This window comes from Dipodomys merriami, unplaced genomic scaffold, assembly GCF_024711535.1.
Source record: "Dipodomys merriami isolate MVZ:Mamm:240054 unplaced genomic scaffold, mDipMer1.0.p SCAF_384, whole genome shotgun sequence".
Taxonomy (NCBI): domain Eukaryota; kingdom Metazoa; phylum Chordata; class Mammalia; order Rodentia; family Heteromyidae; genus Dipodomys; species Dipodomys merriami.
Window position 1 is genome coordinate 451,800 of NW_027205426.1, and position 13,229 is coordinate 465,028.

A 13,229-nucleotide genomic window follows, 5' to 3' on the forward strand; every position below is an offset into this window, starting at 1 on the left:
GGCGCCCGGCACACTGCCGGCCCCAGTGGGTGTGGAGTCCGGAGCCAGGAAACGCCATCTCCGGATAATCCCGGGCAGCGCGGACCCCGACCCCGCGCAGCTCCCACCCGGGCTCGCGGCACCAGCCGGCTGGGGGGCGGCGCGGCCTCGCAGCTGGTGCAAGTTGGGGGCAGGTGGGCGGTGCTTACAGCAGATGGGCGGTGCTTCAGGGAGAGTAGGCGTGACCAAAACAGGTGGGAGGTGCTTACGGGGGAGAGTAGGCACGGCCACCGCAGGTAGGCGGGGCTTAGAGGGATCGTGGGCGTGGCCACCGCAGGTGGGCGGTGCTTACAGGGTAGAGTGGGCTTGACCATCACAGGTGGGAGGTGCTTACAGGGAATAATGGGCGTGGCCACCGCGGATGGGCGGTGTTTGCAGGCAGGAGTGGTCACAGGGTGTGGGCAGCGGTAACAGGCGAGTGTGGGCGTGCTAACCAAGGGTGGGCGGTGCGTATAAGTGATTGTGGACATGGCCACAGCAGATAGGCCGCGCTCACAGGTGGGCGTGGCCACACGGGTGGGCGGTGCTTGCAGGTGAATCTGGGCTTTCTAGCTTTGGGGGCAGTTCAGGCCCGGGGGGAGGGGCTCTGGCTCTTTAAGGGGGCGTGGTCACGCCCCTCGCGCGCTCATTCCCCCGCCCCTCCTCAAGGGGGCGTGGCCTCCCGACCCGGAACTGAAGCCCGCGTCCCGGAAGCAACGCGCTGAGGCATCCGAGACCTGAAGGGAAGCGGCGCCGCCCGCTGACATCCACTTTCCGCCTTCGTTCTCCGGGCTCCACGGAGCCCGGGAGCCGCGGGCCAGGCCTCGCCGCCCGCCAGGCTCCGGCCCGGGCGCGGCCCACCCTCCCTGCGCCGCCGGAGCCATGGGCAGCGAGCAGAGCACCGAGGCCGAGGGCCGCCCCAGCGACCCCAGCTCAGGTCGGGGCGCGGGCCGGGCGGCGTGGCGGGGCCGGGCGGGGCCGCCCTCACAGGACCCGGCTAACGCGGCACGCGGGGGCCTCGATCCACACAGGCCCTGGCATAGATCTAGCGCAGACCCCCGCGGCAGCCGGTGGCGGCGGTTGACTTTGCTGTTTCCTGGGAAGCCGAGCGTCGGTCTCTGCCCGCAGCAGGGGGCGGGGCTGGCGGGCGGGGCGGGGCTGGCGTGGGCTGGGGGCGGGGCCACTCCCCGCTCTGCCCCGCCCTTCACCTGCGCCTCTCTCTGAGGCCGCATCTTGAGTACAACCTGGGAAGCTGGAGAACATGTTGGAAGCCCCCCCCCCCCCTCCCTTTATCTCCCCCTCTACTCCTTATCCCCTCCCCCCCCTCCGAGAATCACGTTAAGTCGGTGGCGGGATGCTACTCATATTTCCAGAAAGAAGTGAGGGGACTTTTCCTGAGGCGGAGTGAAGGTAGCAGAGATCGGCTCATTTTCCCCAAAACAGCTGGCCAGCCCCGAGGTGTGACTGAGAGCTGGGAATTAACTACATCCTCTAGACCGCAGAACAGAGCTCGGTCCATCCACGTGGGAATTAACTACACCCTCTAGACTGCAGGATAAAGTTCAGTCCATCCTCACGGGGCCAGAGCAGATCTGGAGGTGACTTGGCCAAAGGGACCCTGCTGTGGCTTGAGTTTCTTTTCTTTTCTTTTCTTTTTTTTTTTTTTGGTCCGGTCGTGGGGCCTGAACTCTGGGCCTGGGCGCTGTCCCTCAGCTCTTCAGCTCAAGGCTAGCGCTCTACCACTTGAGCCACAGCGCCACTTCCGGTTTTTTTGTTTTTGCTTATGTGGTGCTGAAGGATCGAACCCAGGGCCTCAGGCATGCAAGGCAAACGCTCTACCACTGAGCCACCTTCCCAGACCTAGCTTGAGTTTCTTTCATCCAGCCAAGTGACCAAGTCATAAAGCCACGCTGGGAGGGGAAGGGGGGAAGCCGGCTGCCGCTCTTCCACAGCCATCAGAACCAAACTCCATGTGCATGCTGGACAGGGTGACAGGATGGGGACCATGGTTACCATCGACAACAGGTCTAAGGCATCCCAAACACATAGGAACATTTTATAATTCAGCATGGAACATCCAGACAGATAGTGTTTTAAATTTCTCCTTTGATCTCAGATCCTCCTGACTTAGTGGTCTCTAATATTACAGGTGGGGATGTGAGGGTGTGACATTTGGCTGTGTTTTGCCTGAGATAACGGTGCAGAAACAGAATCACGAAAGCACTGGAGATCACCACAGGCCACAGAACTGCGGCCCCAGCACAGTCCGCCAGGCTCCCTTAAGATGGCCTGGGCCCAGCCACAGGTGGCAGCAGTAATGAACTGGTGTAGTAATCAATCAGTAGTGTAGTAATCAGTCAGTGTAGTAATTAGCAGTGTAGGCTGAGGCACATTGCAGGCATCTGGGACTGCTACCAAGGCAGGTCCACTTCCCATCTCTTGGATGCATGTGTCTGTGTGGGCCTCCTTGCTTACTCCCTGGTCCCGTCCTAAGCACACACGCTGTGTTATGTAAAAGTGGGCTTGCTGATGGCGTGGGAAGCCTCTTTGCTGGGCTGGGGCTCAGGGCAGCCGGCCAGCTTTCTGGAGCCGTCTGACTCTTTCTAGCAACCCCTCCTGCCAAGCACCGAGCCAAGATGGGCGACATCGTGGTGGTGGCTCAGGGCTCGCAGGCCTCGCGGAACGTCAGCAACGACCCGGACGTCATCAAACTGCAAGAGATCCCAGCTTTCCAGCCCCTTCTGAAAGGTGAGGGCTGGGCTCCGTCCTGGGCCAGCCTGTGGGGGGTCAGCCACGGGCCCCATTTGCTTGTCTCCCGCCGCCGTGCCCCCTTGCCCTGTTTATGATTGCAGCCTAGTTTTCTTGGCAGTGAGTTGGTGGACCACTTTGTGCCCATACTTGCTAAGCCTGTGCCCCATTGCTCCGGGCCTGCTCTCCCCTAAGAAGGGTTTGGCAACCTGGCACCCCCACCCCCACCCCCATCCCCACCCAGGCGGGGAAATGAGCACAAGGCCTTGACTGACTTGAAAGACCAATAAAGTACCAAAAACAGCCATGAGAAAGCCAGGTGCTCACGCCTGTAATTCCAGCTGCCCTAGGAGGCTGAGATCTGAGGATCGCAGTCCAATGCCAGAAGTGGTGCTGTGGCTCAAGGGGTAGACCACCGGCCTTAAGCATAAGAGCTCAGGCTCTGACACCCACACCTGCACACACATACACACACACACACACACACACACACACACACACACACACACACACACACACACACACACACTATAAACAGTAAGTGAGGAGAGTTGGGCTGGACCAAGAGCTCTCTCTCCCTTTCCCACGGCCTCATTCTTTCCCAAGATCGTTCTCTCCTCCAAGGTCAAGTGGGGACTCTCCGTGTCCTCTGTGCCCAGACCTTCAGCCTCTGTGCTTAGACCCTTCTGCCACTAGGTGGCAACAGACAAAGCTCCTGGCAAGTGGATCCATGGTGCCTCTGGGTAATGTTTCAAAGGCCTTTGGGCAGTAACACTGGCTCTGCAGTGTCCTGATTTCCTGGAAACCAGGTCACAGCTCAGCTCAGCGCAAGCTGGTGGGAAAAGCATACGCAGCTTGCCACACTCGGGTGTTACGGCAGAAGCCACAGGAAACATGTTACTGACCTTTTTTGTTGTTGGTTGTGGGGCTTGAACTCAAGGCTTGGGTGCTGTCCTTGAGGTCTTTTGCTCAAGGCTAGCACTCTACCATTTGAGCCACAGCTCTACTTTTCCTGTCCAGGCTGGCTTCAAACCTCAATCCTCAGATCTCAGCCTCCCAAATAGCTGGGATGACAGGTGTGGGCCACTGGTGCCCAGCTTGGGCTGTTTCTGAGTGTTTTACCACTGAACAGCTCCCTGCCACTCCCCTCCTTCCTCCCCCCCACCACCGCAGGCACTCCCCCCCAACCTCACCCCTCCACCTGGTGAGCGGCCCCTGCAGCTTCAGGGTCTCTGATGCCCATCTCCCTGCAGCTGGGCGTGTAGGGCAGGTCCAGAGCACGCATGCTACGCTTGTTGTCCACGACCACGGCAGCCACGCTTCTGTGGACATCGTGTCGTGACCTGTACCTCACGATTCTCAATGCTTACAGTACTTACAAGCAAGAGCCTGGAGCTTGGGGCAGTATCTCCAGCTCAGACCACAAGTTCCCCAGTGCCAGGGCATGTGCTCTTCCCAGCTGCGTGATCCGGGCCTCAGCTCAGGCCTGTGATTCTCAAGCCGATGAGGAAGGGGAAGGGCGGGCCAGCAGTGAAGGAGCCAGGAGACACCTCACTCGATCGGTGGGCCCTGGGGGCGCTGGGTCTTGTCACCTTCGGCTGTCATGGCCTTTCATCTCCACTGCCGTGTTCCATGACCATCCACATGGCCCAAACTGGCTGGGCCAGTGTCCGAGAGCCCAGTAACCCCCATTCCCAAGGCGGTGAGGTGAACGGATGGTGTCTGTGGAGGTGGAGGCTGTGAGCAGTGTCCCGAAGGTGGGGGCTGTGAGCGTGTGCGGGGTATGGTGCATGCAGCTCAGCCCAGCCCAGCCTGCATTCCCTGCAAGGAAGGCTGGTCCGAGCATGGCTGTGAGTAGTAACCTCTGCCCCACTGTCCCTGTCCCGTGACCTCTGCCCACCACCCTGGACCTGTGACCTCCACCCCACTGCCCCCCCCCCGTCCTGTGACATTTCCCCCCATCACCCCCATCCCGGCAGGGCTCCTGAGCGGCCAGACCTCACCGAGCAACGCCCGTCTGGAGAAGCTGGACGCACAGCAGGTACTGCAGCTGTGCCTGCGGTACCAGGACCACCTGCACCAATGCGCCGAGGCCGTGGCCTTCGACCAGAACGCCCTGGTCAAGCGGATCAAGGAGGTAAGGCCTGGGGCCACCAGCCCCCCTCCCACTGGGCACGGGGAGAGCTGGCCATGCCCCTGGGGCCCTTCGCCAGGAAGCGCTGCCACATCACGTGCATCTAAGTAACAGTGTTGGCAGATTCTTGTTAACCTTAGAGCACATTTGACGTCCCTTCCTCCTTCCTCACCCTGAAATGGTGAAGTGAGTTGGACAGGTTACTCTAAAACAAGAGACCCGGATAGCACATTGCTGGATGTTTCTAGATGTTTCTAGAAAACGTGGAGCTCCCTTTCTGTCTCTGTATGTCAGGCTGCGAGCCTGCAGTGTCATTACTAACTTCCCCCTGGTCTGTGGTGAGAAATCCAGCTGGTCCCATGGCGCCAGGAAATGTGGCAAAATGGGTGGTGGCAGGAAATGTGGTGATTGTGTCTGGAAACGCAGCAAGATGGTGGTCCATGGCAGCAGGAAACGTGGCTCGTTGTGGCCCCTGGCTGGCAGGAAATGTGGCTGTTGTGGTCCGTGGCAGCAGCAGGACACATGGCGAGGGTGGGCTCGTTCTGGCCTGCCTCGGAGGAGGTAAACTGCTTTCCCTGGGCCTGGCCCACACTTCCTTCACCTCAGCGCTGCCCAGGCCCCTGCCCAGGCCCAGGGATCCCGGTGAGGCCCAGCCCCGATGACCCCCTGCCTGTGGAGACACAGGCTGTATTCTTTGGCAAAGAGCAAAGCCCAGCATTTAAATGTGATTTAACCCTATCCAGGCCCTGAACTGACAAGTGAGCAGGTGTGAGCAGCACCATTTCCCGCTTCAGTGAGATCCCATTAGCTGGTCGCAGGCGCTGGAGCCCCGAGTCACCACGCCCCGCCCATCCTGTCCTGCCCTGGTTTGCAGCCGGTTCACAGTCTGCCCGCCCACCCGAGAGGTGCTGGCAGAGGCCCGGCTCGTGGCCACATCTGGGCAGCTGGGCTGCGGGAAGGGACGAGGCAGCTGTGGTTGCTTTGGAGTGGCGAGGTGGCCTGTGGTGCTGGCGGCCCTCATTTTTCTGTACGTTACAAAATCTCCACCTGAAACATGGATTCCTGGGGGTTCCCTCAGCTGTGTGAGCCCCCCTCCCTGCCACAGCCCCCCTCCCTGCCGGCAGCGCTGTGTGTTCAGTATGGTTGGGCTGGCCAGTCGCCTGTCCCCCGAGTGTGACTCGGCTGGTGTCTGTCCCCCAAGTGTGAACTGGCTGGTGTCTGAACCCCGAGTGTGAGCTGGCTGGTGTCTGTCCCCCAGGTGTGAGCTGGCCAGTCGCCTGTCTCCGAGTATGAGCTGGCTGGTGTCTGTCCCCTAAGTGTGAGCTGACTTGTGTCTGTCCCGAGCGTGAGCTGGCTGGTGTCTGTTCCCCGGTGTGAGCTGACTTGTGTCTGTCCCGAGTGTGAGCTGGCCCGTCACTGTGGTTTGGGGAGGGGGGTCGGGGTCCCCACGTTGTTGCCAGCTCACAGGAGCACAGTGGAGCCACGCGTGGCCCCGGCATAGCCCCGCAGCTCCCTGTGGTGGCGGTGGCAGTGGCCGAGGCTCACGCCCACCGCTTCTCTGTTGCCTCCACCCGCAGATGGACCTGTCAGTGGGCGCCCTGTTCGGCTCCATGCAGGAGCGGCAGAAGCGCTTCGCCAGGTACGCCGAGCAGATTCAGAAGGTGCAGGAGATGTCGGCCATCCTGCGGCGCGTGCAGCTGGGCATCGACCAGACCCTGCCGCTCATGGAGCGGCTCAATAGCCTACTGCCCGAGAGCGAGCGGCTGGAGCCCTTCAGCATGAAGCCCGAGCGCCTCTAGAGCAGCCCCTTGGGCCTCTCCCCTTCCTCTGCCTGGCCAGGTGGAGGCCGGCAGGGGCAGAGGTGGGGGGAGAGCAGCTGGGTCTTGGCCACCAAGGCAACCTCCCCTCCCCTTGTGGACGGTGCCATGCCAAAATGGGGCCCCTCAGAGTGGCTGGGGTTGGGATGTTGGGATTGTTAGGAATTCCTCAAAGAACCCCACAGTGTTGTTTTCATTTCACGTTTAAAGCAAACCAAACGTGCACCATGTAGGGACAAAAATGGACATGTGGAGGGAGGGGGCGTGAGAAAACTGAGGGGCGCCCCAGGCTCCAACTTGGGCTGGGAGTGGACAGTCCCCCCTTCACTGGGTCTGTGCACTCATTGCGCTTTGCCCCCAGCGTGGAGCCTGTCCCGTGAATGCCATGGCTGTGGGGCGCCTTGCTCCTCGCGTGGAGTCTGTCCTGTGAACCCTGTGGTCCTGGGGTGCCTTGCCCCTCATGTAGAGCCTGTCCCATGAATACCGCGGCCGTGGGGCGCCTCTCTCTCTGTGAGGCTGGAATGGGAATGGGGGCAATGGAGACAAAGCCTGGGCCCAGGGTACTGCCCGGGCAGCACACCAGGCTTCGAAGCGGCCTTCAGATGGGACCCAGGCACACCTCATTCAGCCCCGCCGCCATGCCTCGTCCAGCCTAGCTACGCTGTCTCCACCTCCCATGTGGGGTGTTTGTGGAAAGTCTTTTATTCTAAAATAAGTCAATAAAAGGAGCGATCTCACCCAGAAATGGTCTGCTCTGACGTGTGGGTGCCTCACCTTCTAGGAGCCACGTACACAAAGCCCCTGCCTTAGAACACGGGTTCCCCTGGAAGCCTGGGCTCTTCCCAGAATTCCCTGCAGAGGAGATCATTGAGCCGGGCACCAGTCATCCTAGCTACTTGGGAGGCTGAGATCTGAGGATCACAATTGAAGCCAAAAAGATCTATGAGACTCTTTATCTGCCACAAGCTGTGGCTCAAGTAGTAGAGCGCCAGCCTCGAGAACAGCTCAGGACAGCACCCAGCCTGGGTTCAACCTCAGGACTGGCATGTGGCATTGTAATTTTTGTCGGTGATGGGGCCTGGACGCTGTCCCTGAACTCTTCAGCTCAAGGCTGGTGCCCTACCACTTGAACCACAGTGCCACTTCCGTTTTTCTGGTGGTTCTGGGGTCTCTTGGACTTTCCTGCCCAGGCTGGCTTTGAACCTGGACTCTCAGTCCTCAGCCTCCTGAGTAGCTGGAATGACAGACAGGTATCGCTCCCTGGCACTCCGCCCAGGTAACTTTTTATTCATGCTGCTTGCTAACAAGAGGCCCTAGGTGCAAACACCAGTACTGCGAGACACCGAATCTAATGGCCACTGGGAGCAGCCAGGGCTCTGCTGTGCAGTGTTGTGGGAGGGCGCTGTGGCCATTCCTGTCCTGGGGACCCTCTGAGTGCTGCCATGAGGCCTGGTGTTTAGCAACCTCAAATCACTTTCCATCAGCAACTGACGCCCATTCTTTCCGTCAGTCATGGGACTTGAACTCAGGGCCTGAGGTCTTTTTGTTCAAAGCTATCATTCTACCACTGGAGCCACACCTCCACTTCCGGTTTTCTGGTGGGTCACTGGAGATCAGAGTCTCAAGGACTTTCCTGCCTGGGCTGGCAGTGAACTGCGATTCTCAGCCCTCAGCCTCCTGAGTAGCTGGGATGACAGGCGTGAGCACCGGCGCCCGGCTCACACATGCTTTTCACTAACCTCCTGTTCATGTAAATACATCGCAGAGGTGTGTATGAAAATGGGGAGAACAGATTTTTTTTTGGGGGGGGGTGGAAGGCAGGTGCCAGGGTTGAACTCAGGGTCTTGGGCCTGCACTGGGTCAGCCCACATCATATGACCACATCATCACCGGCCTCACATCTGACACTAGGGCCTGAAGGCTGAGGGCCAGGCCCATGGGACAAAGGCTGGGGATGAGGGACAAGAACGGGGTCCCATACCCACAGACACGCCCGCACCTGCGTGTACACAGGCACAGTTCTGACTTTATTTCATATTAACAGACAAGACATCACATGAGAAACGCACAGCGCAGCTCCCACACGTCCCACCCACGCTCCGCTGTGGTCTTGGGTGGGCCCACAGGACCACGCCCGGGAGCGGCAGGTGACGCGGCAGGGTTTGCCTGGGGCTGGCGAAGGCCACGTGCGGTACCGAGGGGGAGGATGCTGCCTTCCCGACATGTCTGACCCACTCCAGACGCAGCTCTGCAGGGCGCGACCGGGTCTCCTCTGCCTCACTTTTCCCCACTCAGCATCATTCTTGAGCACAGAGGCCCCGCCACCAGGTCCTAAGTCAGAGCCCACCGCTTTTCAGACCAACCCAGGAGCTGGTGCGGCGGAGCCTCGGTGCCCGGCTGGGCGCCTGGCGCTGCCTCCTTCATCTCCCCGGCTTTTCCTCACTAAGTCATTTCCTAGGAGATTCCGCCTTGATACATTTGCACCACGGACCAAGTGGAAGATGCTCAGCTGAGCTGAGAGGTCTTGCAACCCACGTCCACACGGGGCCTCCAACCCGTCCCAGCCTCGGTGCAGAGGCCTGGGGGATGGAGGACAGGCCGTGGGCGGTGGGGATTCTGTGCCATCGGTGGGGCCGTGGCATGAGGTGGTACTGGCTTAGGTCTGGGGAGGCCAGCCTGGGACAGGATGGTTTCTCGTGGACTCACCCCTGGCTTCTGCCTTCACTGGCTCCGGGGCTGGCTCGGCCTCCACCGGAGGAGCCGGGCCATGACTGAAGGTAGTCTCCTTGGGCAGGGCGTGGGGTCGGTGGGCTGCTTCTGCAGGGGCGTGGGCTCCGGCTCCTGCCCTGGCCCCACGGGCCTCTCCCACCATGGCTCCACCTTCCAGAAACAGCCATGGTTGTGCGGACTTCGGCTGTGCAGGAACACATCGGGGAGCCGGCGGAGACCCTCAGGACACTTCGATGACCTCCATGCTGCCCGAGAAGCTGGACTGGCTGCCCACTGTGCCCAGCTCCTCCCGCGAGCGGCTGTCGGCCACCAGGCCCTCCCCGAACTCCATCTGGCAGCTCCTGCGCTTCAGCTGCTTCTCAAAAGGGCTCTCTTCGTGCCAGCTGCGCCGCGAGTCTCCGCGCTCGCTGGGCCGCGGCCGTCTGCGCACCGAGCCACCGTGCTCGCCCGTGGGCAGCTGGCTGCAGCTGTAGGCCGAGTAGCTGGCCCTGGCGCCATACATGGCCGAGGCCGCGTAGAAGTGCGGGGGCTCGGTGGCAAAGTACCAGCCGCCGGCCAGCGTGGGGGCCGCGGCCTGCGGGGCCAGTGTGTCCGAGTGCCAGCCCTTGAGGCCCAGCCCCGCGGCGGACTTGGCCAGGTGCTGCTGGCTGGTGGACAGGCCGAGGAGGAAGCCAGCGCGGCCAGTGTCCTCCACGCTGCCGCTCCGCTGCAGCGGTGCAAAGGGCAGCCGGGGGGGCGCCCCTGTCCTCGTGGGGTGCTGGCGCTGGCCCTGGCTGGCCGGGGCCCGCGGGGGCTGCGGCGGCTCCCCGTCGGGGCTGCTCTCCGGCGTCTGCTCTGACACCTCTCGCACGGGTGAAAAATGGCTGTGCTTGGCGGGACCGTCGAGCGTGGCAGCGGGTTTATACGCATCCGCTGTGTCCTCACGCGCGCTCGTGCCTGTCGAGCAGGACACGGACTTGATGTCCAGCGAGAAAGAGCGCTTGAGCCGCTGGCTGTCCTCTGGCTCCGGGGCCAGCTGGAGGCCCCCGAGGGCCTGCGCCAGGGGCCCGGCCTCCACCAGTGCGCTGGCCGTGGGGGCCATGGGGGCCGCGGACCTTGGCCGGGCCTCCAAGGCAGCACTGAGGGCCCAGGGGCCGCTGCGGGGTGGCTCACCCCCGTGTCCACTCTCTGGGGCGGCCGCTGCGGGCTCCAGCGGCTTCTCCAGGTGCAGGAGCTTCAGTTTGCCCTTTGGCCCCGTGCCGGGCTGCGTCTTGATCTTCTTCTCGTAGTCCAGCAGCTGGCCCAGGAAGTTAAAGTTCGGAGAGATGGTCGGCCTTTTCTCCTTCACAAACCTACGGAGAAAGGATGAGGCCAGGAGCCTGAAGCCCACGGCAGCTGCTGATCTTAAGGATTTTCTTTTTTGCCAGTCCTGGGTCTTGAACTCAGGACCTGGCAATGTTCCTGAGCTCTCACGGTCTCTGTGCTCAAGACTAGCGCTCTACCATGTGAGCCACAGCTCCATTGCAGACTTTGTCTCTGTGTGGTACTAAGGAATCGAACCCATGCATGTTAGGCGAACACTCTACCATTAAGCCACATTCCCAGCTAAGGATTCTAATTTTCTTTCTTTCTTTTTGTCAGTAGTGGTCTTGAACTCTGGGCCTGGGCGCTGTCCCTGTGCTCTTCAGCTCAAGGCAAGAGCTCTACCATTTGAGCCACAGCACCACTTCTGGTTTTCTAGTGGTTTATTGGAGATAAGAGTCTCATGGACTTTCCTGCCTGGGCTGGCTTTGAACCGTGATCCTCAGATCTCAGCCTAACCTCCTGAGTAGCTAGGATTATAGGCGTGCCCACTGGTGCCCGAATTTTTCTTTTTTTCTTGCTGTGGAGCCTGAGCTGGTCCTCCTGCCCTGGCCTCCCACGTGCTGAGATTACAGCAGTGGGCCCTCCCACCAGGCTCTATCTTATGGAGACTGGTTGAGTGAATGGGGGGGGGGAAGGGCAGGACATCGCTACAAGCATCAGCTGGACATTCCAGCTCTGCCAACTCTGACCCACGGCTTCTAGCATGATGGACGGGGGACGGTCCTGTGCTGGTAACCAGGGAATCCGAATGCCCGGGCTCCGTGAGGAGTGCAGTTGAGGTACGGGGCCCTCATGGCTACTAAAGTCTGAGGCTTAAGATCTGAGGATGAGCCGGGCGCTGGTGGCTCACGCCTGTAATCCTAGCTACTCAGGAGGCTGAGATCTGAGGATCACGGTTCAAAGCCAGCCCGGGCAGGAAAGACCATGAGACTCCTATCTCCAATAAACCACCAGAAAACCGGAAGTGGCGCTATAGCTCAAGTGGTAGAGCGCTAGCCTTGAGCTGAAGAGCTGAGGGACAGCGCCCAGGCCCAGAGTTCAAGCCCCCACGACCGACAAAAAAAAAAAAAAAAAAAGATCTGAGGATGATGGTTCAAAGCCAGATGGACAGACAGACCTGACTCACCTGCCCTCCCCTCTCCCTGGCCGGAGCTGATGCTGCAGCCCAGCTCACGCACATGCACAGCACCCCCCTCTCTGTGGACCAGGGTGGTGGCGCTCACCTGTAGGCCTCGTCCAGGGGCATGTCCATCCGCTTCATGATGTAGGCGATGGCGATGGTGGCGGAGCGGGAGATGCCGGCCAGGCAGTGCACCAGCACGCAGCCGTTGCAGGCCTTCGCTTTCTCTGCACAGTCAAAGCCAACAAAGGAAACGTGAGACTCGCTGCGCCTCCTCCCCTGGTCCTGGGAGTGAAGACACCATCGCACTGCGGACCAGGGCGGTGGAGGCCCTGGGCGGCCAAGGCCAGCACTCGGCTCTCCGGGGCGGCCCGGCTGTTGTTTGAATATGTCCTGCCTGCTAAGTATGGGAAACACACAGACGCGCATGTGGAGGGGGAAATGTGGCCTCTCCTGACCATAGGATGTGGGGTTTTGTTTCCTGTGTCACTGGACCCCTCATATTGCCCCGAGTGCATGGGAGAGGGGCTAGCTAAAATCAGTCTCCATCTCCGATGTCCCAGCCGCCATCGCAAGGAGGACTGGTCCCAACACCTCACTGAAACACTGGACCTGGTTATTTTGTGGGTGGTGCTGGGTTAAGTCTGTATTTCCTTAGGTCACGTCTGTGTGTCCTGCAGATTGAACTGACTGGAGTTTGATGACAAAGCCACCGCACCATGTGCCCCTTGCCGCCGGGCGACCGCGTGTTGCCTCTTTGTTGGGTTTTGTCAGCCCCCTAACCACTGAAAACAGCGGGACACGGGTGAGGGTCACACGTCTAGAACACGCTAAAGAGGTGTTGCTGGGGTTGGTCCAAGAAGGGGCTTCAGAAATTCACTATTCCACAAGACTTGAAAAGGTCAGAGGAGGCCTGGAGGCATGGCTCAGGTGGTAGAGCACCAGACTCGAGCAAGAAAAAGCAGGAGGGGAGGTGTCATTGACTGGACACACCACCGAGGCACCCAGCACCGTGGCCATTGCCTGACCTCCCATGGGTGAGCGCGCGCACTGGCCCATGGAGTCTCTGGTTTCAGATGTCTAGGGCAGGCTCCTTTCGTGACAGGGGGTGGAGGGCGGTGCCGCGCCGGGTACCCACCAATGAAGTCCACGGACGCGTCCAGCCACGGCAGGATCCGCTCGCCGAAGCTGTCGCTCACAGGCACGCGCAGGAAGTGGGACTCGGGGATGAAGTCTGGCTTCGGGCAGCTGTTGCTGGCGTTCAGCACGTAGCCAATCCCATGTTGCAGCATAAGCTCCTGCCAGGGACAGGGGAGAG

At 60.7% G+C, this 13,229-nt stretch overlaps 2 protein-coding genes across 8 annotated transcripts in view; one reads left to right on the plus strand and one right to left on the minus strand.

The window, feature by feature from the left end:
* The first annotated feature begins 709 nt into the window (after positions 1-709).
* LOC138805066 (BLOC-1-related complex subunit 5) lies at positions 710-7,462 on the plus strand. Of its 6 annotated transcripts, none has more exons than XR_011365432.1 (6): positions 710-955; positions 2,626-2,766; positions 4,746-4,903; positions 5,327-5,461; positions 5,644-5,927; positions 6,478-6,564. XR_011365432.1 is itself a non-coding variant. In XM_069989627.1 (6 exons), exons 3-6 carry the CDS (start codon positions 2,655-2,657, stop codon positions 6,697-6,699), a joined length of 627 nt encoding a protein of 208 aa, XP_069845728.1. In that variant the 5' UTR covers positions 713-955; positions 1,462-1,616; positions 2,626-2,654; the 3' UTR covers positions 6,700-7,462. The 6 variants fall into 6 exon arrangements, 5 of the variants coding, with proteins under 5 accessions (XP_069845728.1, XP_069845725.1, XP_069845727.1 ...); XM_069989627.1 differs by lacking the exon at positions 5,644-5,927 and adding an exon at positions 1,462-1,616 and having other exon boundaries at positions 713-955; positions 6,478-7,462; XM_069989624.1 differs by lacking the exon at positions 5,644-5,927 and having other exon boundaries at positions 713-955; positions 6,478-7,462.
* A 1,261-nt stretch (positions 7,463-8,723) lies between these two features.
* Positions 8,724-13,229, minus strand: part of LOC138805067 (dual specificity protein phosphatase 16-like) — a 29,246-nt gene continuing 24,740 nt past the window's right edge. For both annotated transcript variants that reach the window (XM_069989631.1, XM_069989630.1), the window contains 3 exons: positions 13,050-13,209; positions 12,015-12,138; positions 8,724-10,778 (listed from right to left, as the gene is read on the minus strand). In XM_069989631.1, the coding sequence (XP_069845732.1) occupies positions 9,668-10,778; positions 12,015-12,138; positions 13,050-13,209 (1,395 nt within the window). In that variant the 3' untranslated portion in view covers positions 8,724-9,667. The remainder of the gene's footprint in view (positions 10,779-12,014; positions 12,139-13,049; positions 13,210-13,229) is intronic.

What these genes read in the sequence shown, in the direction of transcription:
- LOC138805066 (XM_069989624.1), top strand. Translation starts at nt 901, where the DNA reads ATGGGCAGCGAGCAGAGCACCGAGGCCGAGGGCCGCCCCAGCGACCCC. An exon ending in TTTCCAGCCCCTTCTGAAAG is followed by an intron (nt 2,767 to 4,745) that starts GTGAGGGCTGGG and finishes CCATCCCGGCAG; the next exon opens with GGCTCCTGAGCGGCCAGACC. An exon ending in TCTGGCCTGCCTCGGAGGAG is followed by an intron (nt 5,462 to 6,477) that starts GTAAACTGCTTT and finishes CTCCACCCGCAG; the next exon opens with ATGGACCTGTCAGTGGGCGC.